Source organism: Malania oleifera, chromosome 7 (genome assembly GCF_029873635.1).
Source record: "Malania oleifera isolate guangnan ecotype guangnan chromosome 7, ASM2987363v1, whole genome shotgun sequence".
NCBI classification, from domain to species: domain Eukaryota; kingdom Viridiplantae; phylum Streptophyta; class Magnoliopsida; order Santalales; family Ximeniaceae; genus Malania; species Malania oleifera.
The window spans coordinates 107,052,386-107,079,068 of NC_080423.1; the positions used below are offsets into that span (position 1 = coordinate 107,052,386).

Genomic DNA, 26,683 nt, shown 5'->3' on the forward strand with positions numbered 1-26,683 from the left:
ACTAATGGGCAGTTGCACACTTGAAGTATGCCATACATGCACTTTTGATTACTCAATAGTGAAAAGAACCAAGGATATTCCTGTGTGGGTTTGTGTTTTGGTATTAGGAAATGCCTGGAAAAGAGAGTTATATGCTTATTGGTGGTTGTCCACATATGTTGGTTGCATGAGTATGTGCTTGAGCACCCTAATTGAGTCTGATGTGGCACATTTGCATCAGCCTGGATTCAGGATTAATTATTCCTCAAGAAAAAGGCAAGGAAATTATGTAGGTAAAACCCAATTGGATAGGACTTTAACATGGAGTTCTCCAAGGCATTACTTTCAAACAATAACAATAACTAATCAAGATCAGGCTTCGTCTACTGATTTGATCCAGGATCAGATTGTCTTTATTGCTTCAATGTGGTGCTTTTTTTCCCCTGTACAGATGTTTGGTAGCACGGGGTTTTTTCTGATACTCAGTGAGATCAGTTGGCTTTGTTAGCAAGATTTTGTTTTCTTTTTTCTTGTTCTTATTTTTTTATCCTGTCTTCTTGTTTTCCTATTTTGTTTAAGAGGTTTTCTCATCATCATTGTGTATTCTTTCTTCTCTTAATGAACTTTCTTCTTCTATCAAAAATAAAATAAAATAATGATATCTAATATAGTGATCAACTATCATGTCAGAAATATTAATTATTGTGCACAGCATAGATGCGTGTCTGTATCTTTTGTGAATGTAAAGAATATTAAATTTTTTTTGCTTTTGTCGTTTATGAATGTATCTCTTTTTCTTATTTGTTGTGGGAATTTTTTTGTTCATGAGATTTGTCCTCGTGCTCTTGTTATTAAAGATATGCTCATCAATATCATTTTCAATTTTTACTCTACTTCTAAAATATTGCATATATTAAATAGGTGAAAGCGGAAGACATTGATGCCTATGCTCCAAAGGATTTGCTAATTGTCACAACAGGCTCTCAAGTAAGTGGTTTTAGATGCTCTGCGCTGGCTGTTTTCCGGTAGACCACAATTTTATTAGACTGCTATGGCTCATTCGTGACTCTCTGCTTGTTTCAGGCAGAGCCACGTGCTGCTCTAAATCTTGCTTCATATGGGGGTAGTCATTCCCTGAAACTGAGCAAGGAAGACATAATTTTATACTCAGCTAAGGTAATGAACCTAAAACAATATGTATGATAGACTTTATGGTTGCTAATGAAAATTTTTTCCAAGTAATTAATGTGATTTTTAAATGTTAACTCATCATGTCTCCACTTAAGCTTCACTTACGTAAATGATGCTTTTTTGCCTTCCCAACTACTTGTGTGGATGAATGGTTGACCTGCTTGTAATAATTTCTATTAGTTCTTTTTTGACTCTTCTGTTAATCACATTTTTTTTATTAACAGGTTGGTGATTTGTGTTTTTAACTTTCCTTCTGCCATCTGTTTGATGTAGAATTGAGCCATCCATGGTTGAACATAATTAATTTTTTCCATGGGATTGATGCCATGTTGCCAATTTTGACCTATGAAAAGAATGCATAAGTTTGAATTTGTAGAAAAAGAATTCTGGACGAAAGACAATTATTTTCTCTTCTTCCTTTGTGTGAGTCAATGACCTCCCTAAATTCTTGCAATTAAAATAACAGAGACATTTTATCTTTGGTTTGAATCTCAAGTGCTGATTCCCCTCCTTTTCAATGTTAACCGCTTTAATTGTTTGTGAACATCTTTCAAAATTTTACTTTTTGAGTTTTCATAACTTCTGTAGAATCTGTAGTTTTAAGTTGTTTGCGGTTTCTTGCAGAAATTCATTTAGCTATTAAATGATATGGTTTATTCATTTGAGTGTTTAGGTAATCCCTGGCAATGAAGCTCGGGTAATGAAAATGCTAAACCGTATATCAGAGATTGGTTCAACAATACTAATGGGTAAGAATGAGGCACTGCACACATCTGGTCATGGTCATCGTGGGGAATTGGTAAGTTAACCGTAAGACCTGCTATATCTAATTTTCATTTCTCATCTACTCAGATTTTTCATGTTAATAGGAAATAGATACCAAAAGAAATAGAGAAAATGCGGTGATGATGTTGAAATGTCATTGTATCAATCTTGTAGGGTCTAGATCTGTCTCTGCAGCCCTGTGCTTTGGTACAGTGAAAAAAGACATAATGTCTTCCATTCTATCCCTCTTAAGATTAAAATTTTCCCCTCAGAGATTACTAATATAAATCGAAAATGTTTGCCACAACTAAACAGGCCATTAGTTTTTCTGTATTTCCTCTTTTTTCCTTTGAAGGATTCCTTATCCTCCTCTCTTGCATATTCTTTCTCTATTAATTACTTCTTCTTTTGCAATAAAAAGGATATGCAACATTATTTAATTTTAAGCTTATTCTACATGAGACAATCTAAAGCTTGAAATGTCTTTTAAAGGAGGAAGTACTTAAGATTGTGAAGCCGCAACATTTTGTGCCCATCCATGGAGAACTCTTGTTCCTGAAAGAGCATGAATTGCTTGGAAAGTCAATTGGCATTCGTCACACAACTGTGAGTAGTTTTAATTATATAATAACATTCAGATGTGTCATCATTGACTTAATGTGACTGAAGATCCAGTTGTAACTGTGGAGGCACAATGGACTACAATGTGTTGTTTGTATTTTCCATGATAAGATCTTCGTATTGTTTGGAGACACTATTGCTGAATTCCATTTTCATGATAAAATCCACCCCTTCCTTCTCTTCCCCAGCCTGCCTCACTCCTCTTTTATTCCTTAAAAAAAAAATAAATTTAGCAACATCATTTTTTGAAGTTTGTTTCCTTTTGTTAGCTAATGTTCAAAACTTAATGAAGTACAATAGCATGATTTCTTCTAGTACTGCATGGCTGATTGTAATCTTTTTCATCCAATTTGTAAAAATGAGGATCTTTTTTGTGAACTATTGCTGTGTTAGAGCTTAAAGCAATGTTGGTGACTTTCGAAAATAATGTCAGGTTATAAAGAATGGAGAGATGCTTGGTGTCTCACATTTGAGGAATAGAAGAGTTCTGTCTAATGGTTTTATGTCCTTAGGGAAGGAAAATTTGCAGGTTGGTGATCCTCTGATGTTTCCTTTCTGTCTTGGTAAAAAAACTATTTAGCTGAGAAAAATTCTAATAAATCTACTATTGTATTGCAGCTAATGTACAGTGATGGGGATAAAGCATTTGGCACATCATCTGAACTCTGCATTGAAGAAAGGCTAAGAATTTCTTCAGATGGTATTATTGTGGTCAGGTAAAATTTTTAAAATTTAAAATGAATGGTTCATTTTTTTATCTTTTTTTATTTTTTGGGTTCAATGCCATTTTAATTTATCTTTTGCCGCAGCATGGAAATTCTGCGCCCTCAAAGTGTTGATGATATAGTTGAAAACAGCATTAAAGGAAAAATAAAAATCACCACACGTTGCTTATGGCTTGACAAAGGGAAGCTTTTAGATGCTCTCCACAAAGCTGCACATGCTGCACTTTCAAGCTGTCCTGTGAATTGTCCTCTAGCACATATTGAAAAAACCGTCTCTGAGATGTTGAGAAAAATGGTAAGGAAGTACAGCAGTAAAAGGCCTGAAGTTATTGCAGTTGCTTTTGAGAACCCAGCGGCAGTGATCTCTGATGAGATCGAGGCTAGGATATCTGGAAAATCATATGTTGGTTTTGCTGCATCAGCATTGAGGAAGGGGGTTGACAGGCATGCAAGGAAAATACGGTCAAACAGGACGCATGAGGAAGAAGACAGTGGGCCCGTGCATCTAGAGGACACTCCACTGCATGATGTAGAAGGTCCTTATTTTATTTGTGTCTTGGAGCCATGTGAAGTTTTTTTGTTTGTGTTTTTTTTTTTTCATCTGTTTGTTTCGTTTTGTTTTGTTTTTGTTTTTTTTTTATGCACGAGCATATCTGTTTTCTGCCATCCTATGATATTGCTATCCAATAAATTTTTTTGGGGGGCAGGGTGGGTCGATTTTAAGTCTTTGCATGCCTTGTGTTATTGCCCGATGCTATTTTGCAAGCAAGTTTGCCAGCTCCTCCATGGGGTATGCAGTGTAGTTGTTGCTTATTTTGTCCTCATGGAAACAGTATGATCACTCTATTTTAAATTTTAGGAAAACTCCACTGGAGTCGTAGCTCCAGTCATGGGATTTATTGTAGAGTAGTCTGGAAATTTGCACATTGCTTTGCTGCTTTGTTTCTTTGCCCAAAATTTTCATTGAACTTTTAAGGTTTTGGTTCACACATTGAATGGGTTAGATTGAGGGGGTCCAACTGGATGGTTGATAGCATGTGAATTAGAAACTGAATAACTTACGACTTGAGAGATTATGAGACTTGATAAGAAATTTAAAAGAATAGGATGTTACTTTGAGCATAAATTGATTCGAGGGAGTCATGTTTCCTTATTTATATTTTGCAAACATGGTTGTTTGAAATCCCTTGTACTTGTTCAGTTGTTTAGCTGTCGTCTTGTCATTGTTTGGTAAGGTTGGACATGACCAGTAGTTTATAGCTGTATACTACATTGTGATATAATGATGTCCCTGTCCTGTCTGTTTGGTGATACTGGACGTTAGCTGTATCTATAACTGTAAACTGAAGATTCTGATCATAATGATTTTATCTTTACGGTGCCAGTGCAAAAATTTACCGAGTAGATGTTAATGGTATAATTTACTGTGAATTTTTTATCAAACATATTCAACAATTGCAGAAATGGCTGATGATATCACCTTTCGTTCAGTTAAAATTTGTCAGATTGGTATTAGAATTACCAAGTTGGGCAATGTCTTTTCTTTATCCTTCAGTTTGGATTTATGAAGTGGATTATGTGGTGGAATAGTTCTTTCTCCTGTCCTCAAGGCAGTTGGAGATATTTAGTTATCTATGCTCCATGTGAAATGTGTTTATGTAGGTCTTTCTCCTGCTGTGAGTGGTATGGTGTTGGGAACTTGGGATTCAATTTGTGGCTCTTCACAAGATCCACTAGTTAAGCTTATAGCTCTGAGTAGAAATATTAGTTTCTAAATTGTAGCAATTTATTATTGCAGTGTTTTATGCAGGTGGCAGAGTTGATAGACTACTACCTGAGGAGGATACTACTACTACAAGTTCTGGCTTGACTCAGGGACTTTTATCCATTTCAGAGGACAACGATGCTTTCTGGGAATCATATGTAGCCTCATCATCACCTGTTGACCAATTGTTTAAGAATAATAATGGTCATATTCCACAAGAAAAAAATCCTGTGACGCTGAAGAAAGATGTCCCTGAAAGCAGTGAAGATGACTCTGTTGAAACATCAAATTCTCAACTAAAGTCTTCCAAGTCTGCGAGACGGAAAAAATGGAGACCTGAGGAGGTTAAGAAGCTAATTGTGATGCGAGGAGACTTGCATAGCAGATTTCAAGTTGCGAGGGGGAGAATGGCCTTGTGGGAAGAGATATCAGAAAGCCTGTTGGCTGATGGGTTCAATCGAACTCCTGGGCAGTGCAAATCTTTATGGGCATCCTTGATTCAGAAGCATGAGGTTTCTCTCTCTCTCTCTCTCTCTCTCTCTCTCTCTCTCTCATGTGCTCTATAGTGGGCCTCTGGATTGTTGGATTGGATTTCTGTGTTCGTGCTGGGGGAGTAATATATCTGCATCTTATGATAGAAGCAGTCTTGCTTATTAAGATTAAGAAAATTTCATCTTCATACTTATAAAATTGCAAAACATCACACCTTGTTTTCAGTTTTCTAACATTTATTTGGAAAAGCTGAAAAGTAATTGTTTTTCAATTTTTCCATATAAATGTCAGAAATTGGGTGTCATTTTTTTTTTTTTTTGTAATTTTTTGGAAAGAAATAAAAAATAAATTTTTTTTTTCACAGCTGAACAGGCTGTAGATTATTTTAACCATCTCTTCAATTGTGTTTCTTGAAAATTTTCTCAACAGGAAATATCTGTAATTTGAAAGAAATGCAAAAAAAAAAAAAGAAAGAAAAAGAAAAAGGAAAACTGCTTAAATCTGAAACAAAGTTGTGTTGAGACTTGAAATCAGACTTTAGAAGCATGTTTTCAATTTCAGAAAATAGGTTTCATAATCAAGATCATCCAGTTAGAAGGGCAGTTAATTTCCTTCAGCCCTCTGTTAATGGTGCTTATTATAAACCATTTTTTCTTTTTGGGAACTTCAACAGGAAATCAAGAGTGGGAGGAAAGGCAAGAAGAGTTGGCCTTATTACGAGGACGTAAACAGAATTTTGTTAAACGTTGAGGGAGCGGCAACTAAATGATCAAAGGAGTGTAAGAAACCGCTTGCTTTGCTGAATTATTTCCCAGATGTTCGTTGAGCCAATACATGCACATTACAAAAGCGAGAACAATAACAGAAATGATTGTGGAGTCAATGATGACATTGGCAGTTCTACTGGATAGTGATCGTTGCTGCATAATTTCTGTACTATAGCATGAAATGTCTGATTATTGTGGAAGAGATGAGAAAAAGGAAATTTCGTAACCCCAGAGCCTCTGTAATTCACAATAGCTGTATTGGTGGAATTCCTTCCAAGGAAGCGATTGTTTCCCCCATAAAATTTTCTCCTCTATGATTGATTGATTCGAATGAGCCTTTATAGGTAATTTGTTGCAGCCATGTTATATAATTGGAATTGAGATTTCTCTACTAATATCTGATTAAAAAATGCCTCCAAGATGTCTTGGCTAAAGCCCTTTTGAAATGAACAACAGTGCGCAAACTATTATTATATTTTAGATCAGAGAAAATATATTGATAAGAGTAACATAGTACAAAAGAGAAAAGATTTAAGATATCTTCCAAACGGGAAAAAAGGGATAAACATAGTGACAAATTATTGCGGAAGAGCTATCCTAGTAACCAGAAAGAATGAGCCAAATAGATGTAAGAAGCATGACATGACTCAATCTTGTAACATGCTAGTAGGAGTTGTGCAGTCCTTGAAGATTTTTGATTCTTCGCGATCCTCATTGTTCGGAAGGTTGTAAACTCATGAATCTCTATAAAGCCTTGCCCTTTTTGGATTTACTAAAATTCCAAAGCTCACTTGTGGGAAATCCCCAATTACCTAGAAGGCCAACCAAGCTTTGCTAGAATGCAAGAAAAGAGCGTCTCAAAGAAGGCAAGCCACCATGCAATGTAGCAAGAGGTGTGCGTTTGTTTTGTTAATAATTGTTTAGATGAACGTCTTTATTATTTTAGCCTTCCAAGTGATGTGGCTCCAAGGAAATTGACTAGCAGTAAGGTGTTTGAAGGAGGCGAAGAAAAAGGGATTTGGTGGAAGAAGGCCTAGAGAATCCCCCTCCTAAACTCTCATATTTCTTGTTAGAAGAAACAAAAGACTCTAGGATGTTAAGCATGGTGGTGAGCTCATTAACCTCCCCTTCATTGAGATTTATGAGAAAATGGAAATCCCAAGAAAGAGAGCCCCTTACAAAGAAAAGAAAGAGTTGATAGGTGCATTGTGAATAGAGGAAATCCTAACAAGATAGACGCCAATAACACCAATGAACTTATATCAACCCAGATATCCTCTTAAAATCAAATCTTATTGCCATTACCCACTTTGAAATGGGTGAAAAGATAAAAAATAAAATAAAATAAGCAACATGGGAATCAAACTTCCAACAAAAACAATATCATTTTCTCATTCCCGTCCATTTTGATGGGCAACAATGCAACATTTTTATCACCTTGTATCATAGGAAGTAACTTCTATGGGGAATTTTTCGCAACTATTTTCCAATTAGAGAAGTGCTTTTAGGAGTCACGTTGCCAAGACCTAGCCCCTTTCCATTTGGGTCTCCTAACAATTCCTAAACTAAGTAATCTCTCTTATTTTATCTAGACTTATATACCAAATAAAGTCGTGCATCAATTTTTCAATAATCCTAGCGACACTCTTGGAACTCCTAAAGAGAAAAGAAGTAAATAGACATATTAGAAGAGGAGGCAGTAATGGGAGGAATACTAACTCTAGGAGATGAATACATCCTCTTTGACCCCTCCAACCTCCTTGACCTTCTTAATCATAGGTTCTCAAAAAGTCACAAAATTTGAATTGCCTCCCAAGGGAAGCCCAAATAGGATAGCTACTACTTTATGCTTGCTAAACAATTTAAACTCAACTTGTATATAATCAAATCAAAACAAGTTGTAGATCAATTCAAGCTCGAATAGTTTATAAGTTGTCTTAATTCATTTATACTTATATCATGTGTTTAGAAGAGATTTTAAATTTAAATTTATGTAAATTTGAACAAAATATAATATAAAATTGACTTGATTCCTTGGGAGCGTAAAATTTTGATCTTGAAATTTAACTAGTGAATTTGGATAAATTAATTAAATTTTTTTTAAAAAAATTTATTCAAATTCAAATTTAATTTCTAAATTTCATCTTTTCAAACATTACCTTTAAAAAATGACATTTTAATTTATTAATAATTTTTAATTTTCACGCCAACAATTAGAAATATATATTTAAACATTTTCACAAATTTTAAAAACTATTTTCCAGAAAAGTAAAATAAAACATAGTCTTATTCAACTCTCCGCCTCGACGTTTCTTTGTTCTCAAGCTTTTTGCCGCCCTCCTGCTTCTGTCGCGGAGATCTCTGAACGTCCCTCGCTCTTTCTTCTCCTTCAAGGTATTTCCTAGGGTTTCTGCTAATAGCTCTGTAAATTCTAAACTTTATGAACGGAATCTTTGGAATCGGAAGGTAGAGCCGAACCAATCGTATGTTCGCGTTGAATTTCAAAAGTGTTTCTGTGTATTAGCTGTATAAAATTCGTTTCTTTCACCAACTGACCATAACTTTGAACACTGATAGAATCCGTGGTTTTGTATTCTGATTGCTTCACGCGTAGTCTCTATTTTGTAAGCGCACATTATAAGAAGCCTTTGCGTGTGAAGAAGTTGTTGTTTTAAATATATGTGTTTTTATTATTTTCAATCTCCACAACTGGATGCTCAAAATGCGATGGTTGCATAATGAGAGGGGAAGAATTCTGCTTAGTGTAGCATTTCTCCAACTTCAAGGGAAATATGTTAATTGAAAGTTTTCATTTGAAGCAACCACTGCATTTCTTATTCTAGTGTGTGGATGATTGGATGCTAGTGCAGTGTTTTTTCGCTCATTTATATATTTAGTTGGTGTAGGTTGATAATCATGAAGCTTGATACAAGCGGGCTCGAATCATTTCCCACTCAATTTGGAGCAAGCGGTGAGCTTTGTGGAGGGTTTTCAATCTCCCCATCATTTGAGCTTCCAAATGCTGCTGATGTGAGTATTCATGTGAAGTTCTTTTGAAAAATAATGTTCCATTTGAGTGCCAAAGAGGCAGAGAAGAAACTTTAGAATCTTTGAAGTTAAGAATTTTCAAGCTTCTGCCCTTTTGGCAATCATAGGGAGCATAGGGTTTCCCTGGAGCTGATTGATTTTTGTTTGCCAGTTTGATGGCTTCCAAAAGGAGGCCATACAGATGGTGAAACCAGCTAAAGGAACAACAACCCTTGCTTTTATCTTTAAAGAAGGAGTCATGGTGGCTGCTGATTCTCGAGCTAGCATGGGAGGATATATATGTATGTACTTGGTCCAGTATTCTTAATTCTTTATCTTTAAGCATTGCATCATCAGTTTATTGGCCTATCCTTGTGTTAAAAATCATGTAATTTCCCATTTTTGGGTTCAATCCCGACTCCAACCTGATTTTACCAGTACTTGAATATTAATCGTATCATGTTACGGATCTGTTTCAAGTAATTGTTTGATAATATGTAAATTTGTTATGAATAATGGTCAGCTTATTGCACGTGGATGCCTCACTGTCATTGGTCAACACTTGCTTTATTTTAAATTTTAAAAATTAATCAGTCTTTGGAGAGCAGAAATTAAATTTTATTCATTTTATTTGTAATTGATGTGCTGTAAATGATGATCACATGATATACTTCTAATTTAGCCACTTTTAGATTTGTCTATAGGATGATAGTGGGATATTTGTAGATAACAGTGCCGTTATGGTGAACAATTTTTGTTAATGAATCACTGTCATCTTGGCTGCTGCATTCTGTGTATGATTATCAGTTACAAGTGATTTGTTTTCAATCATTACTTTTTCATCTTGACAACTCCCTTGTTGTATGATTAATTGGACAATAATATATTCAGAAGTAAAGAGATGTTTTGCACTCATGTCCATATTATAATTTTTGAATAGTTTTTTGATTAATTTTTATGAGAGATGTTTTATAGTGAACTCCATTTATTATTTCCTCTTTTAACATTTGCAGCATCTCAGTCTGTTAAGAAAATTATTGAGATCAACCCGTACATGCTTGGGACAATGGCTGGAGGAGCAGCTGACTGCCAATTTTGGCATAGAAATTTGGGGATAAAGGTAACATGATAGTCTAGTAGTATTTATTTCCACTTTAAAAGAAAAAAAATTCTAATATGTATTTTTGTACCTCTTTCTATGAGTTCATATGTGTCATGCATAGTAGCATCTAAGTGTTTTGATAATTCTTTTTTAACTTTCTAAGTTGCTTGCTAAAAGCTGTCTGCCCTGTTTAAACCCTAACTTTCTTAATATTTAGGGTTTAAACTGTCAGAACTAGTGGCCAGTCTGTTGGGGAGGTAATTAGTCCACCTTTTTTGCTTATTGTGGTGCTTTAGCACCTCATTATGGCTAGTGTGGATATGGGGACAAGAGTGATATGTTGTGTATATTATAGGCAGGCCATTTTTCGCAGCCCTAGCTACCAAGCATTATTACTCACATTGGTAATCTCTCAAAATGCGAATTCCCTTCTAATTGATATTCTTCTCTAATTTCTGTTGCTTCATATACATTATTTATTCATTTTTCCATATTTTTTGCTACAAGCCTACAATGAAAAGTTTGGTGTCTGCAGCGAAACTTTGCACTGTAACAGCACCCATAAAAAATTCTAGCTTAACCAAATACACCAAATAATGGCAAAAAACATACGCTTCCACAAACGTTTTCTCTCCTTCCCTCTCCACTGAAATTAGCAGTATCAAAATCAGCCAAAAAAGGACAGAACAAATTGTTTCCCAAAAACTCATAAACAAGTTATTCTGCAATTTCCAAGAGAAAGGGCAATGTACACACAAAACGCACGTACACACACAATATAACACCTAGTGCACAATGCTCCCATGCATCGGGTATCAAGGATTGCCCTTGATATTTTGTATACATAAGGTATGAAAGTACAATAAATATTACAATTACTACAATACATATACCTGGGGCAGGGGATGGCAACAAACATTTCCACCATCCCTCACCCAATTCGGGTGCTACTAGGTGCACCTGCATCCAACCTGTCCTCTTCTGCATTTCCTCTCCCCTCCCCCCCTTCTCCCAAAATAGAACCTCTGCTGAAACCCATATGTGGGGAAATTGACATCCCAACTATGAGGTTGAGATGTCGAGTTGATTCTGCCGTGCTGCTTCAGAGGAGATTACACAATTTTCCCATTCTCATGCATTCATGGCTCTTTAGATCACATCCCCTGCCTGGAACCCTACTAATAAGGACTTTGTTCTTGAGCATTGTTCTGTATCAACCTGGGAATTGATTGAGGGCAAGCTCTCTCTATTTTTTAATTTTGGTTAGCAAGCTGTTTGTACATTTTTTTGGGGCACATATGAATGCAAATATATCTGATGATCAATTCTTTCTTGAGGGAGGATGCATCTAGGTGTTTTGTTTATCCTACTATATGAAGAAGAAAGTTGTCCTATTTTAATTGGTGCTTTTCAAAGAAAAATATGTTGGACATGGGCAGTAACAAGCACTCCCCTGCACCACTGCACGGTGCGTGTGGGTTATGACTTTTGGACCACCCTAGATTTTGGGAACCTAGATAGGACTGTTTGAGATGGCCTACCATCAACCTTTCCTCGATCTTGTTACTATTGGAACCATGATACACTTCACTGTCTTTTTTTTTTTTTTGAAATATTTTTATCTGGAAAAACCTTCACTCAAGAATCCTAACAAGTGAGTCAATAGGGGCAATAATGTGATGTAAAAGGTGTATTACCATTTCAGCAAGTTCCCTCATTTTTTAAGGGAGAGAAACATGTATCTCTTCCATGTCTTCCATTTTCTCACACAATCAAAGTATTAGAAACTCCAATGGTCCATGGACAAATATTGGGTGTTATACAACAACAACAACAGTAACAAGTTTTAAGTCCCAGTTTTGGGGGTCAGCTATATGAATCATTTCTGCCAATTCATGCAATCAAGGGCATATTTTTTTGACTAAGAGCTATTAAATCCTTCCTCACTACCTCATTCCAAGTGATTTTGGGTCTACTCCTTCCTCTTCTATTACCTTCTACAATGACTTGCTCACTCCTCTTCAATGGTGCATCAATTGGCTAAACGTTTCAAATGCTTAAACTGTTTAAGCCACCCCTCCTTTATCTTATCTTCTACGGTGCTATGCTTAGATTATTGTGAATATGTTTATTTCTTAATTTATCCTTTAATGTTAATACCACACATCCCACCTTAGCACGCGTATTTTGGCTACTTTTATTTTTTGAATGTGTTGTTTCTTAGTTGCCTAACATTCTAATCCATAAAGCATGACAAGTCTTATAACCAACCTTTAAAACTTTCCTTTTAATTTTAATGGTATTCTATTGTCACACACCACATCCAGCACACTACTCCATTTTAGTTGACCTGCTTTGACACTATGCACTACATCCTTTTCAGTTTCTCTCTCCACTTGCATGATAAATCCGAGATATTGAAATATATTGTGTTATTGATTTCTTGATTATCAAGTTTAATCTTATCTTCATGATTTCTCCTTAGTCCTTAGATGGCTGAAATTACATTTCATATATCTACTTATCCTAAAACCTCTGGTGTTATGCATGTGTAAATTATGAGTTCACTTTTTATGGATTTATATTCCAACAACACTTGTATGTTAAAGGTCAATTTCATCAAATGCATATCCTGTATTTATTATGTACAAGTACAACTAATTTCCCATGGTGGTGTTAAGAATATTATTCTATTCTCTGATTTGCTCTTGCTATCTTAGAGGAGAAAATTTAGATTAGTTAAAATTTACAATAATCATCAGCCTTCCCCCTCTCCCCTCTTTCAAATTCCAATTTATCAAAAAATCTGTTTTGTGTTGCTGGAGTTTTTTGGACATCTGGTATTAAGTGGTTGGAAGTTGGCCAAAGAGCAGGCAAGATATGGACATCCCACTGGATGGCTTGTGACCCATATTTTTGATACTCTTTATAGATTGGGTTTTTCAAGAAATGTGGTAAACTGGTGGCGCTATACAACCATCATTTGCAGGCATTTTATTTTGTTCAGTGAAGTTATGTTTCGGTTTGGTAAGATTGGATGTACCTCCTACAAGCATTTTGAGGTTGTGGATGCTTTCTACAGTGCACCACTTGATTTCTTTTAAAGACTTTGCATGATATAGTTTTTCTTTCGTCCTTCTGATTTCAGTGCCGGCTGCATGAGTTGGCAAACAAGAGGAGAATCTCAGTGACAGGAGCTTCAAAGCTCCTAGCAAATATTTTGTACTCTTACCGTGGAATGGGTCTGTCAGTAGGAACCATGATTGCTGGATGGGATGAGACGGTAACAGTCTCTAATCTGGATCAGATTATCAGTGCTTCTTGTTCTGGCTTGGCTTGATATTAACTGTATTTTTTGTACTGGTCTCAGGGTCCTGGCTTGTATTATGTCGACAGCGAAGGAGGAAGGCTCAAAGGCACTCGCTTTTCTGTTGGATCTGGTTCGCCGTATGCTTACGGTGTACTGGACAATGGGTCTGTTAGTTTTGTTTTTCTTGTTTTTGTTTTTTTTTTTGCGGTTCTTGCTTTCTCTAGCTTTTGCTGCTTTGTTTCTTTATCCACCTGACTCATCATATTCTTTTTCCCTTCAGGTACCACTATGATATGTCAGTTGAAGAAGCAGCAGAATTAGCTCGACGGGCGATTTACCACGCAACGTTTCGTGATGGAGCCAGTGGTGGAGTTGCTAGTGGTACTCTCTCTTTCTCTCTCTCTGTATAGCGTGTAATATTCGAGAACAGGGAGTTAATTTCCATTGTTATTTTTCAGTTTATCATGTGGGACCAAGTGGATGGAAGAAACTATCGGGTGATGATGTTGGGGAGCTGCACTACAAATACTACCCTGCAGTCTCCAGCTCGGTGGAGCAAGAAATGGGTGAAGTATCCGGAGCCTGAGAAAAGGCTGGTCAGTAGAGATGTATTTATTATTGGTACTGGTTCTGCTTTCCTTTTTCACATTTGGGAAAGAAAGAACTGCAAGAATTCACATGTTTGGGGAAATGGAAATCTTGTGAAACATGTGTTTGGTTGCTCAGCATAAATCTACCTGAATGTAATTTGAATTATGAATTTCCCCTTCTAACCAGTTTTGGTGGATTGTGAAGCTTCTTTATCTGACTTGAATGTTATTTTCATTTTTGAGCATTATTGTAGGCATAGGAACTAAATATATGGCAGTGTTTGCCGCTGGCAACTTCGACGACGATAGATAATTCAATAGAGTAATTAGGAAATTGTTAAGACTCTGCATAATCTTATTCAATGTTTTAATCAATTCTCACAATTTAAATTGGAGAGTTGAATTTCAAGTTCTCAAACGCGGGCTACGGGCCATTGTCACTAAACATGAATGATTAATACTTTTAAATTTTAGACACAATTGTTAAATGGTTTTATTTGAAACACTTAGACCTTGTCTGGAACTTGAAAAATGTGAGAAAAAAGAAATGAAAATATGGAGAAATTCATTTTTTCATATTTGGTTATTACTAAAAGTAAAAAAAAAATAAAAAATATACAAAATTAATAAATAAAAATTTAATTGAAGGCATCATTAGCATTTAATTTTTAAAATTTTTAATTATATTAGAATAAATTTTTATTTTTAGTATTATTTGATATAGAAAGAGCATATAATGGAAAATGAATTTCCTACATATTTTCCTTTTTTTTCTTTTCTTCCATCAAAATCCTTGATTCAAATCCATCCTTACATGAAAATCAAAAGGTACATCTTTTATTTTCCCTGCAGATAGCTTGAAAGACTTATTTTTAAAATAATATTTTTAAATTATTTTGAGACATACAATCTGTAAACAATTAACATTCATATATAATGTTTGGTTTGCCAATGCAATCAGAGTAAGAAAGAAATGAAATGAAAATTTGAATAATGCCATTCTTTGATTGCATTATATTCTTTTGTACCAAACATGTAGTTATAGTTGAAAAAGCATTTGTTATAAAACTTATTACACATCGTCCCGAGTACATGTTTTTGATCGTTTGTGTGGTTATATTACTAAAACAAAAACAAATTAAGGTTGCGATTGAATGCAATTTATTTATTTATTCTTAGATCAAATGACAATTAATTCACCCTTATGATCCTTCAATTATCATAATTTTTTATTACCAAATATAAAGGTATCTAATGATATCATATTAACATTTAGTAAATCAAACATTGGAAATACATTTAAAGCCCAAATTAATTAAAATCTATTTAGAACAAAGTGTGAAGAACACAAACCAAAATATTCAATAACATAACAAACCAAATATTCAATGACATACTCCATGTGGGTATATAAAAAAATTAATTTATCAACGTAAATCTTAGATATTAAAATTACAAGTGATTTTTATTTTTATTTATCATAACAACAATAAAGAAAAATATAAATAAAGTTTTCAAAATTACTGTTCTGAGAATATTTTGGGTACACAAAAGATCGATGTGGGTCCCATTTAATGCGTAGGAGTGGGGTCTACTTAAACTTAGTATGTCCAAAATGTTTTGAGGACACCAAATCTATAAGCCTACCAACACTTTGCCTAATTAATAAATAGCTCTCCTTTTATTTTATTTTATTTATTTGTTTTGTTTTGTTTTTATTTTGTTCTATTTGTTTTCTTTTTTGGGGAAGGAAGGATTTAGGAGCAGGGCCACAGTGTGGCCCATTTAGCATAAAGAAAAATGAGAACGATGGCCCATTGAGCACAGGACCCTACCATAGGCTTCCCACTAAGGAATCAAATCAATCAATTAATTGGGTCAAAATTTTTAATTCAATCGCATTAAGAGCTCATTAAAAATACCAAACTAAAACCCTAGACCATTCCATGAGTGAGAGAGAGAGAGAGAGAGAGAGAGAGAGAGAGAGAGAGAGAGAGAGAGAGAGAGAGGGAGGGAGATGGTGTTTGTATTTTCCATAATGGTTCAAAATGCACCATGTGACAATGAATGAAGTTTCCAAATGCATAAATGGGCATGTTGAACAAAATTCTTCTTTGACTCGCACATTTATAAATCTTATTTTCAATTTATTAGTATATGTGGGCTGTCTTTTAAATATAAAATATGGAAAAAAAAGATGCAATTGATTCATTACTATGAATCTTTATGTGAACGTAAGAGTTCTTATTGGTTGAAAAATAAAATAAAACATAGTTTTAATACACAATTTGTAAACTATAAACTCTACATGTGATAATTTTAGGGTCTACGAAGAATTTAAGATCACAACTATTTTAGTATAGGGTTGAACTTGACCCTATTCCTAGTAAGAATATGATACGTGCTTATACGATTCTATATTCAAATGTTTTCAAAGGCAAGAGTCAATATAATAATAGATAAGAATGTCAATGAGTGGAGATAGAACCGAAATTTCGTTATTTTGTCTCATTAAACCCTATAACTAGGTAAAAATTACCACATCTTGTTTAGAACCGAAATTTCGTTATTTTGTCTTATTAAACCCTATAACTAGGTAAAAATTACCACATCTTGTTTTTAGTTGGGAAATTATTAGTATATGAAACCAATATCATTCATCTTACTTATGTATGTGGAACGAATGAGAAAATGTTATATTGCATTCATATAGCATCAAAGTTATATCAAATATTAGATAATAACTTCGGTAACTTATGGTATTTATTATTTGACAAAAAATATTAATAGAAAATTAAGATGGTATTAATTAAATGTGCATAATAAGAGCTACTGAATTAGATTTGTGCCTAATTTGGTAAAAGATGAATGATATTGGTTTCATATACTAATAAGTTAAATGTTCTAATTAAAAAATCAACATATTAACATATCAAGAATTTTACAATTTTTTTACCCCTATGGGCATGATGTGTTGGAAAGGTATTAGTACGTATGAAGGAGCATTGAGGGTTCAATTCTAGGTATATACACTCACGGAGTCAGCGGTACCTGTGGATAGTAAGAATTTACTTTGTGAGTTAGTGAGGATTGTGGATGGTGAGAGTTTACTCTATGAGCCAGTGAGGACTGTGGATGGTAATAGAGATGTGTCTTGGGGAAAAGATTGGTGGAATGTCCAATTGATGCATGGAAGCCGTGTTCGCATTCCAGACTTTACCTGATCAGCGAGACTCAGGGAGAGGACGCTAATCCGTAAGTTTGGTGCCACACCAGGGAGTTCGAAGGGCTTGTTGGTGACTGAAGTTCCTATGTAATAAAAAAAAAAGAAAAAAGAATTGTACAATTTTATCAAGATTGATTTTTCAAATTTCTAAAATAACTCTATAATTATCCATATTTTTACTAAAAAAAAGAATATAATAGTAATATTGATAATGCAATTATTTTTAACGTTTTTCAAAATTTTGAAACTCGTGACGTATGCATTTCGATGTTATGGTATTTGCAGACAAGCATTTTGCAGTTTATTACCATTATGTTAAAAAAATATTTCATTTTATAAGTTTTTACTAAAAATAAATATTTCACTAAGGCCCCGTTTGCAATTTGGAAATACAAGGAAAGAGAAAAGAAATTATAAAGGAATTCATTTTTTCATATCAAGTTATTGAAGACAGTAAGAAGAAAATAAAATCTACAAATAAATCAATGAATAGAATTTTAATTTTATTTATGATTAATATTTAATTTTTATTAATTTTTTTAGTTATGTTAAAATAAATTTTTATTTTTAATACTTTTTGATTTAGAGAGAAAATATGATCGAAATTATTTTTTTTCTTTTCTTTCTCAAATAAAATCTTTCATCGTACTAAATGAATAATTTGATAAATATAAATTTTACTCGTAATCACGAGAACTATTAATAATAATTAATTATTCTCCTTTTTAACTATTGCAATTTAAAAAAAAAAAAAAAAAAATTAACACCACCACCACCTTGTTGTGAATGGGAGAAAAAGTTTCAATTTTTATTATTATTATTTTTGAGATTTTAAAGATAAAGAGTAAAGAGTAATGGTTTTTTTTTTCAAAAACTCAATATTCCGCCCCCCTTTGACTTTGACATTTCCTTTTTCACCCTAAGCAAACTTATCTCTGCCACGTCAATACAAGCCACGTCATTTAACGTGTCCAATCCCAGTGGTGACCGTGGCAGCATGACCAAAGACTTAGTGGGCCCGACGCATTTCGCTATCAACATATGGCAGTTTCCGACCGTTGCTCCTTCATTATTCATCTTTCCAGACGGCCGCTTTTGGAATTGAACTGTCTATAGTCTGTCTCTGTAAGTAGGCTAACCCTTTGACCTAGATCCCAATCCAAACGCGGTCTTACCCTTAAATAATATCGCTTGCTTTCCGTATTTGCTAACATCATCGCTGATTCGCTGCTCTGCTTCTTCCCCGCAGCTTCCTCGCAGCACCCTCTCCACTCACAGGCGGTCCCACCATTTGCTTCTTGCACCTTCGATTCCTCCTCTATAAATATCCCACAAGCCCTCTCCTCCTTCTCACCTAAGGTTCAAGTCATTCAATCCATTGAGGTTGTCCTCTTCTCTGAAATCGTTTTCCATTCGAAGTTGAATTTTTCATCGACTGTGTCGCGTGGTTCGTTGTGTTTCTTCTGCTGTACTCTGTTGTTTCCGATACCCATTTTGCCATCTTAGTGATTCTTTCGTTCATTTTTGGATTTTGCATCGTTTTGTTCACAGTTTAGATAATTTGGTGTTCAAGATTGGATTTTAGTACAGAGTTTGGTCTGTCATACTCTGTTTTTAGACAAATACCCGTTTTGTCAGTTTACTGGTTCTTTCATTCATAGTTCATATATATTCTTCTCTCATACTCATCACCCACATCACCCATATTTGTCAAGTTTCGGTTCAGGGTTACATTTTTCATCCTTTATTTCACAATTTACAGAGCTTGCTTTACCATACCATACTCCGTATCTAGACAAATTTTTCATCCTTCATTTCACAATTTACAGGGCTTGCTTTACCATAACATAGTCTGTATCTAGACAAATACCCATTACCTCGATTCATTCATTTGTTTGTCCATTCGAAGTTGCATTTTCGCATTATTTAATCCAAAACCGAAAAACCCATTTCCCCAAATCGCTCAGTTTTCCATTCCAAACCTATAAAATGAAAAGGGACGTGGAGGAGCTGGAGCGCGTGTTCCGCTGCATCGACAGCAACGGCGACGGGAAGATTTCGGCGGCAGAGCTGCGGCACTGCGTGGTGATGATCGGCGGCGACCTGCCGGAGGAGGAGGCGGAGGCGGCGGTGAAGTCAGCGGACTCCGACGGGGACGGGCTGTTGGGGTTGGAGGATTTCATTGGGCTGATGGAGGCAGAGGGGGAAGAACAGAGGGTGAAGGATTTGAGAGAAGCATTTGCGATGTACGACGTGGAGAAGTGTGGGTTCATAACTGCGAAGAGCCTGCGGAGAATGCTGAGCAGGTTGGGAGAGTCGAGGTCTGTGAACGAGTGCAAGAAGATGATCAAGAAATTTGATTTGAATGGGGATGGTGTGATCAGCTTTGATGAGTTCAGAGTAATGATGCAGTGAAAGTGATTGATAAGCTTTGATTGTTTTAATTGTTAATTTGCTCTCTTTTGGGTTGGGCACATTGATTTGGGATGCTATTGTACAAATTTATCTGTCTCGATCAATAAATATTTTCCTTCTCAAAGTATTGTGTCTGAATTTATTTTGACGCTTTTGAATTTATTTTGCTTGTAGAGAAGAGAGTAAGTCCTCTTGGGGATGAAAAGAATTACTCATGAAAACTAATTTTTTGTCACAAATATTCACTAAAGAAAGTTTAATTTCCAAAGAATAGAAATGACTAGTAAGTTGATTAAGAATTTCGACTTTAATCTTTTACGAGATGGGAGATGAAAGTGTTAGAAAAACTTTACACATAATAGGCAACAGGATTTTTGATTATCATGAATTTCACATCAATAATATTTGTGGAAAATAAATAAATTATAAACTATAAATTTTACATATCGGAATCAACCATATCAAATTTATCGAGAAGAACACTTGAAGAGGCCAAAGAAATCGTTTTTCCCGCTTTTCCTCATTCTCTTTCCTTCCTTCACCGGATCTATGAGATCTCCTGACGATTAGAGAAGTAGATGCAGAGAGAGGATAATGCCTTTCTTCCTATCTTGCAGCTAACATCACTATACAGCTAACCTTAGAGCTTATGAGCTTAACTCTGGCTTACACTTCTTTAACTCTCCTTTCCTTAGCTTAGTCTGGATGTATAACATGCCCTTACAACTACTCCCCATAACAGTAGCTAATTTATGTATAAGAATCCCTTTGAACTTCCATCATTAATTTCTAATATTAAATAAGCTAACCCTTTAGTTAACCCATATAACCATTCATATCCTTATCATATGGGACATATACCCTTCATGTGGGACCCATATCATTTATGTGGGACACATCCTTTGGGATATAAATCCTACATTCTCTCACTTGGCCCATATGAATGATATTGATATGGATTAATAAACAACCATAATGTGCACAAAATATTAGTTTATTTATACTTTCAATGAGATTACCATAATATCATAATTAAGTAACCTATTAGCACAAGTCATGCTAGTAAATATCATTAGAGCGACATCTTCCCTTCCATGTACCACAATTGCTAATAAACCACTTAACTATGATTCATAATAGGAAGTTACCATACTTGTAGAGACCCAAACCTGGAAAAAAAAAAAAAATAAATAAAAGAAGAGAGAAATAAAGAAAAAGAAAAGAAAAAGAAGGAATTGGTTTGGCAGGACCCCAAACCGTTGACGGTTTCACTAAGCTCAGGAAAAACAGTTGACGGTTACAATCAACTAAGGATAGTCAACTGCCAAACTGTTGACGGTTTTGTCAAACTCAGAAAAATCGTCGACAATTTTCTTGTGGGCTGGTTTACTTAAGGGCTAAGCAATACATTTTAAAACATAACTCACATTCCTCTCTATCTATCTCTCTCTCTCTCGTAGGCTCGCCTGGAGCCATGCTTACTTTCTGATCATCTCTCCCTTCTCTCTCGGCTTGCAGGTTCGCTTTCGGCGGCGGGATTAGAAAGCCAGGGTTTTCTTTTTCAGAATGTTAGTGGTCTATTTTTCAAGAACTGGTAAGGAGATTAAGTTAAGTCAGGTTTTTTTCAAATATGAACCGATTAAACTGCTTTATATGTATGCATAATTATGATTTCAGTGTTATTTCAAAATCCAACCGTTCAAAGAGGCGCTTTATAAATTTATGGTTATACCTTATGATATTGTGAATAAATTGAACGGTGAAAAGCTTGGTTTTATCTTACAAACTAGATATACTACGAGGCACTCCTTGGTTGTTCATTTGATTATGTTCAAATACTGAAATTGTGTGGCAGGTGAATAATCTATATGGTTTGTTATATAACTGAATCTGAGTATGGTTGTGAAAATATATTGTAGAATGGTGATTTACACTGGTTGTGAAAATACTGAATTGTTTGTGTAAAATACTGGAATTTTTGGTGTAAAATATTGGGTTTTATTTGATGGCTGAAAGTTGAGTTTTATTTGATGGCTGAGAGCCCAGTTTTATATGACGACTGTGTGCCACGTGGTAATATGGTGGCTATATGCCGGGTTTTGATATGACGACTATATGCTGGGATTGTGAAATGGCAGGTTTTATACAAAATGAGATTTATATATACTACAATTTTATTACTTAAATTGCGTGATATGATTTAAGATCTTTGAGGACCAGTTGTATTGCGAGCATGGTACAATTGCTAGGGAATTATTTGGCCAGGTGCACCCACACTGTAGTGGAAGTGTATGGGGGTTTCAGTCGATTGACCTGCTTAATGTTGTTGTACCTTCCCTGGGGTTCAGACCAGGAAGTGGTAAGGCACACGTGTGACAACCTGAATAAAAATAAAATTCAAATAATAAAGAGGAAGGGAAATGGAAAACAGTAATAGAAGGAGGAAGTTGACTTCGTCGACGACATTGCACTTTGAAAGGAATAACCGAGTGAATCATCAGGGCTTTGTCGATGAATACAGGGGATTCGTCGACGAGGAAATACCAAGAGAGGTTTGAGCCGACTGAATTTTATCAACGAGGATTGAATTTTTTCGACGAAATTACTAAAGGATTTGTCGACGAATGGCGTGGCTCGTCGACGAATTCCTTGCTCTATAAATATCAAAATCCGGATTTTATCTTTATTATTAAGTTAACTCTCTTCTCTCTCTCTCCCCTTTGGTTTTCTCTCTCTTTGTTTCTTTGATTTTGGGCTAAATTTATGTCGGATCGACAGTTTGAAGCCACTACGACGCTCTTGGGGAAGTTCTCTCCAAATCTGCTGGAGCGGATCGTTGGTGAAAGCAAGTTGGAAATCATCCCTAAGTTGAGGTAAGGGTTTTTAAGCCAAATTTGATCTTGCGATAGTTATAGGAAATGATATACACGTGGAAATACTGAAGTTTAATATTGGAAGTTTTCATTTTCAAGGTATTGGTCAGGAAATCCTACGGGTGTTAGACTAGATTATTTTGAGGGCTTTCTCAGTAGCCATGTAAGGGGATAAACTAAGCTAGTATTTTATGAAAAATGTATGTACATTATTTTAGAATTTGATTTCAAGGAAATGAATATATTTATATATGATTTTTATTTGGGAAAATACGGTTAAAACGATGGTATGTTAAATATGCGGAAAATTTGTTCAGTGTGGCATGAGTATAAAATGTTATGAAATATTGTTTTCTAGAATGAGATTATGATATAGATTTTTATAATGGGAAAACCGGCGTACGGGCTGAGATTTTTATATATGTTTGCTAGCGTACGGGCCGTGCTATGATGTGATTTGCCAGCGTACGAGTTGTGCTAAGATGTGATTTGTTAGCATATGAGCTGTGCTATGATGTGATTTTCCAGCGTACGGGCTGTGCTATGATGTGATTTGCCAGCGTACAGGTTGTGCTATGATATGTTTGCCGGCGTACGAGCCGTGCTATGATGTGATTTGCCAGCGCACAGACTGTGCTATGATTTTCTGACTTACAGGATGAGCTATGATAAAATGTGTAATACCAGCATACGGGCCATGCTATGATGTGATTTGCCAATGTACAGGCTGTGCTATGATTTGTTAGGTCCCACTTTCGGGCCACATAACCCAGTCATGTGGGGGTAATACATGACAACAGCCAGCTAACCTATCAGGAATGTTTTTGTGTTATTATTATTATTATTATTATTATTATTATTATTATTATTATATGAGATGAGATATATTTATGAAAATACAGTATGTTCTGCCATTTTTTATAATATATATATATATTTCCCAAATTTGACAAAACAGTTACTGAATATGTTATGTATGGTATATGTAGAACACGGAATACTCATGTTGCCACACACTGGTATTAGTTTATTTCCTTTACTGAAAGGTGTCTCACTGCAAAATTTTATAAACTTTTCAAGAGCCCCTGATAGGAGAGTGGGAAAAGCCCCGCTGATCTAGAGCTGTTGTTTGCCCCTTTTGAAGGGTAAGTTTTAGTAGGGATAGCTGGATTTTTGTGGGAAGTGTCCCTAGATTTTGTTTCTTTTGGAATGTATATACTGAAATACAGTGGATGTAGTGACTTTGGTATTTATAGTAATGTGATGGATGATTTGTATTTATTATATTGTGATTATGTTTCCTACTATTTAGGCTTCCGTTATGAGTTCTGATGTATCCCTAATACCCACGGGTCCAGGTGGATTATGATCTATTGAGCTGGGATTTATGATATTGATTTTATATAAAAAAAAATATGAAAATTAAGCAGGTCGTCACAGTTTGGTATCAGAGCCTAGGTTGCTAGGTTCTGTAGACTTTAGAATGCAGTGGAAACAACACCAGAGTTTAGGAAATGATTTGAGGTTTTGTTCTACAGTCTAGAGGCAGGACTTCCGTGGTAGTTTATGTGTTTTTCCTGGGGTGATGATTTCAGGAAAACCATAGTAAGCTATTGTGGGTTGTGTTCCTAGAATGTAGGACTAAGGATTAGAAATAAGTTATAAATGTTGAGATAAGTGGTGAGGATAGGTGGGTATAGTATGAGGATAGGATTACTGAGTTGCAACTGCTATTTTTTAGGATGGATCCAGAAGGAAATAGTGCTCATGCGAGTGGCAATGATGGAGCAGGAATATCGGGTGCAGCTGCGACCGAATCTGACGCGGTATTACGTAGCGTGGCTTAGCAGGTTATGGCTGAGATCGTTAGGAGCTCAAGGGAGTAGAGTGATCCATCTGCAGGCCATGTGTGCACTATAGAGAAGTTTATGAAGATGAATCCTCCGACGTTCTCAGGTGGAGTCGATCCTGTAGCCGCTGAGAACTAGATGTAGGAGACTGAGAAAATTTTGGCTGTACTATAGTGTACTAAGGAACAGAGGGTCCTCTATGCCACCTATAAACTGATAGGAGAGGCTGATAGGTGGTGGACTGCGGTGAGACTATTGGAGCAGCAGAGAGTGACTCCGATAGCCATGACAGGGGACTGGTTTAAAGAATTGTTCTTTGATAGATATTTTCCAGCTACTGTTAGGGAGGCTAAGATTGAAGAGTTCTTGAGTCTGAAGCAGGGACAACTATCCATTCAGCAGTACGCAACGCGTTTTATTGAGCTCTCTCGTTTCGCCTTATACATTGTTCCTGATGAAGTGAAGAAGGCGAGACAGTTTGAGAGAGGCTTGAGGTGGAGTATATTCAAGCAGGTAGTGGTGCTGCGGATCCAGGATTTTGCTAAATTAGTCGACAGAGCTGCATTGACAGAGATTGGTGAGCGTCTTGATGTAGAGGAGCAGGGACAGAGGAAGAGATCTACATCTACGGGCTACCAGCAGGGTCATAGGCTGGGTCAGTGGAGGAGAGGAAATCATGGCAGAGGGCGGAGACATGAGACAGGAGGACGCGAGGTGCAGGAAGGGTAGGGTCCTCCAGTATGTCAGACTTGTGGTAGGAGGCACTGGGGAGAGTGTCAAGCTGGTGGCGTGGTGTGCTATCGCCGCGGTAGATCGGGGCATATGGTGTAAGACTGCCCTACCCCACTAGATGTAGTTCTGGCTTCTAGACCATACCAGGGAGGTTACCACGCGCCACGTGGGGGCCAGTAGAGGAATACGGCTCCATCCAGGGTGTTTACTCTGACGCCGGGTGAGGCTAAGGCGGCGGGTGACGTGGTGACAGGTATGGTTATTATGCTTTCTTTTAAAGTTATTGCATTGTTTGATTCATGAGCTACACCCTCGTTCGTATCTTCGGGGTGTGTTAAATTATGTGGGGCTGAAACACAACTATTAGAAGTTGAATTGTTGGTATCTACACCGACTGGGTTAGCAGTGAGGTGTAATAGGGAGATTAATAAAGTGACAATCAAGAACAAGTATCCTCTACCCTGTATTGACGATTTATTTGACTAGCTCCAGGGTACATGGGTGTATTCGAAGATTGACCTTAGATCCAGCTACCATCAGGTAAAAGTGAAAGTAGAAGAAGTATCGAAGACGGCCTTCAGGACCAGGTACGGGCATTACGAGTTTCTTGTTATGCCGTTTGGTTTGACGAATGCTCCTGCGGTATTTATGAACTTGATGAATAGAGTCTTTCACCAATACCTAGACCAGTTTTTTGTTGTGTTTATTGATGACGTACTAGTCTATTCGAGGAGCTATGAGGAGCATGAGACGCACCTGAGGCAGGTTTTGTAGACACTTCGGGAAAAGAAGTTGTACGCCAAGTTCAGAAAATGTGAATTTTGGCTTGAGAAGGTCGTGTTCTTGGGGCATGTTATATCTGGAGACGGTATTTCTATGGATCTTAGCAATATTGAGGCTGTAGTGAATTGGGTCAGACCGAGAAATGTCCAGGAGATTAGGAGTTTCCTGGGGCTAGCTAGCTATTATCGCCGTTTCGTTGAGGGATTCTCAGTTTTCTCAAGACCTTTGACACAACTGACGAGGAATAATGTCAGATTTGAATGGGACGAAAGCTATGAGCAGAGTTTTCAGGAATTAAAGCAAAGGCTAGTTACAGCTCTAGTATTGGTTATTCCATCAGGGGGTGAAGGGTATGTAATTTACAGTGATGCGTGCTTGAAGGGACTTGGCTGTGTATTGATGCAGCATGGCAGGGTAGTGGCATATGCGTCCAGGCAGTTGAAAGAATATGAAAAGAACTACCCTACACA

At 36.1% G+C, this 26,683-nt stretch overlaps 3 protein-coding genes across 7 annotated transcripts in view; all 3 read left to right on the forward strand.

Annotated features, from left to right (window-relative positions):
* Positions 1-6,653, forward strand: part of LOC131159377 (ribonuclease J) — a 33,258-nt gene extending 26,605 nt beyond the window's left edge. For 2 of the 4 annotated variants that reach the window (XM_058114250.1, XM_058114252.1), the window contains 9 exons: positions 901-966; positions 1,063-1,155; positions 1,844-1,969; positions 2,428-2,541; positions 2,990-3,085; positions 3,175-3,272; positions 3,366-3,817; positions 5,092-5,558; positions 6,212-6,653. In XM_058114250.1, coding sequence (XP_057970233.1) covers positions 901-966; positions 1,063-1,155; positions 1,844-1,969; positions 2,428-2,541; positions 2,990-3,085; positions 3,175-3,272; positions 3,366-3,817; positions 5,092-5,558; positions 6,212-6,307 — 1,608 coding nt within the window. In that variant the 3' untranslated portion in view covers positions 6,308-6,653. Of the gene's footprint in view, positions 1-900; positions 967-1,062; positions 1,156-1,843; positions 1,970-2,427; positions 2,542-2,989; positions 3,086-3,174; positions 3,273-3,365; positions 3,818-5,079; positions 5,559-6,211 lie in introns of all 4 variants that reach the window. The other 2 variants (XM_058114249.1, XM_058114251.1) reach the window with 1 other exon arrangement.
* A 1,907-nt stretch (positions 6,654-8,560) lies between these two features.
* LOC131159378 (proteasome subunit beta type-5-like) lies at positions 8,561-14,579 on the forward strand. 2 transcript variants are annotated; one of them, XM_058114254.1, is made up of 8 exons: positions 8,561-8,699; positions 9,203-9,335; positions 9,505-9,634; positions 10,346-10,452; positions 13,583-13,717; positions 13,805-13,908; positions 14,025-14,125; positions 14,203-14,579. In XM_058114254.1, exons 2-8 carry the CDS (start codon positions 9,222-9,224, stop codon positions 14,328-14,330), a joined length of 819 nt encoding a protein of 272 aa, XP_057970237.1. In that variant the 5' UTR covers positions 8,561-8,699; positions 9,203-9,221; the 3' UTR covers positions 14,331-14,579. The 2 variants fall into 2 exon arrangements, with proteins under 2 accessions (XP_057970237.1, XP_057970236.1); XM_058114253.1 differs by having other exon boundaries at positions 9,212-9,335.
* A 4,257-nt stretch (positions 14,580-18,836) lies between these two features.
* On the forward strand, positions 18,837-20,099 carry LOC131160547 (calcium-binding protein CML37-like). Its single transcript, XM_058116346.1, has one exon. It carries the CDS (start codon positions 19,550-19,552, stop codon positions 19,973-19,975), a length of 426 nt encoding a protein of 141 aa, XP_057972329.1. The 5' UTR covers positions 18,837-19,549; the 3' UTR covers positions 19,976-20,099.
* Positions 20,100-26,683: the final 6,584 nt, after the last annotated feature.

What these genes read in the sequence shown, in the direction of transcription:
- LOC131160547 (XM_058116346.1), top strand. Translation starts at nt 19,550, where the DNA reads ATGAAAAGGGACGTGGAGGAGCTGGAGCGCGTGTTCCGCTGCATCGAC.
- LOC131159378 (XM_058114254.1), top strand. Translation starts at nt 9,222, where the DNA reads ATGAAGCTTGATACAAGCGGGCTCGAATCATTTCCCACTCAATTTGGA. An exon ending in TTGCTGGATGGGATGAGACG is followed by an intron (nt 13,718 to 13,804) that starts GTAACAGTCTCT and finishes TACTGGTCTCAG; the next exon opens with GGTCCTGGCTTGTATTATGT. An exon ending in TACGGTGTACTGGACAATGG is followed by an intron (nt 13,909 to 14,024) that starts GTCTGTTAGTTT and finishes TTTTCCCTTCAG; the next exon opens with GTACCACTATGATATGTCAG.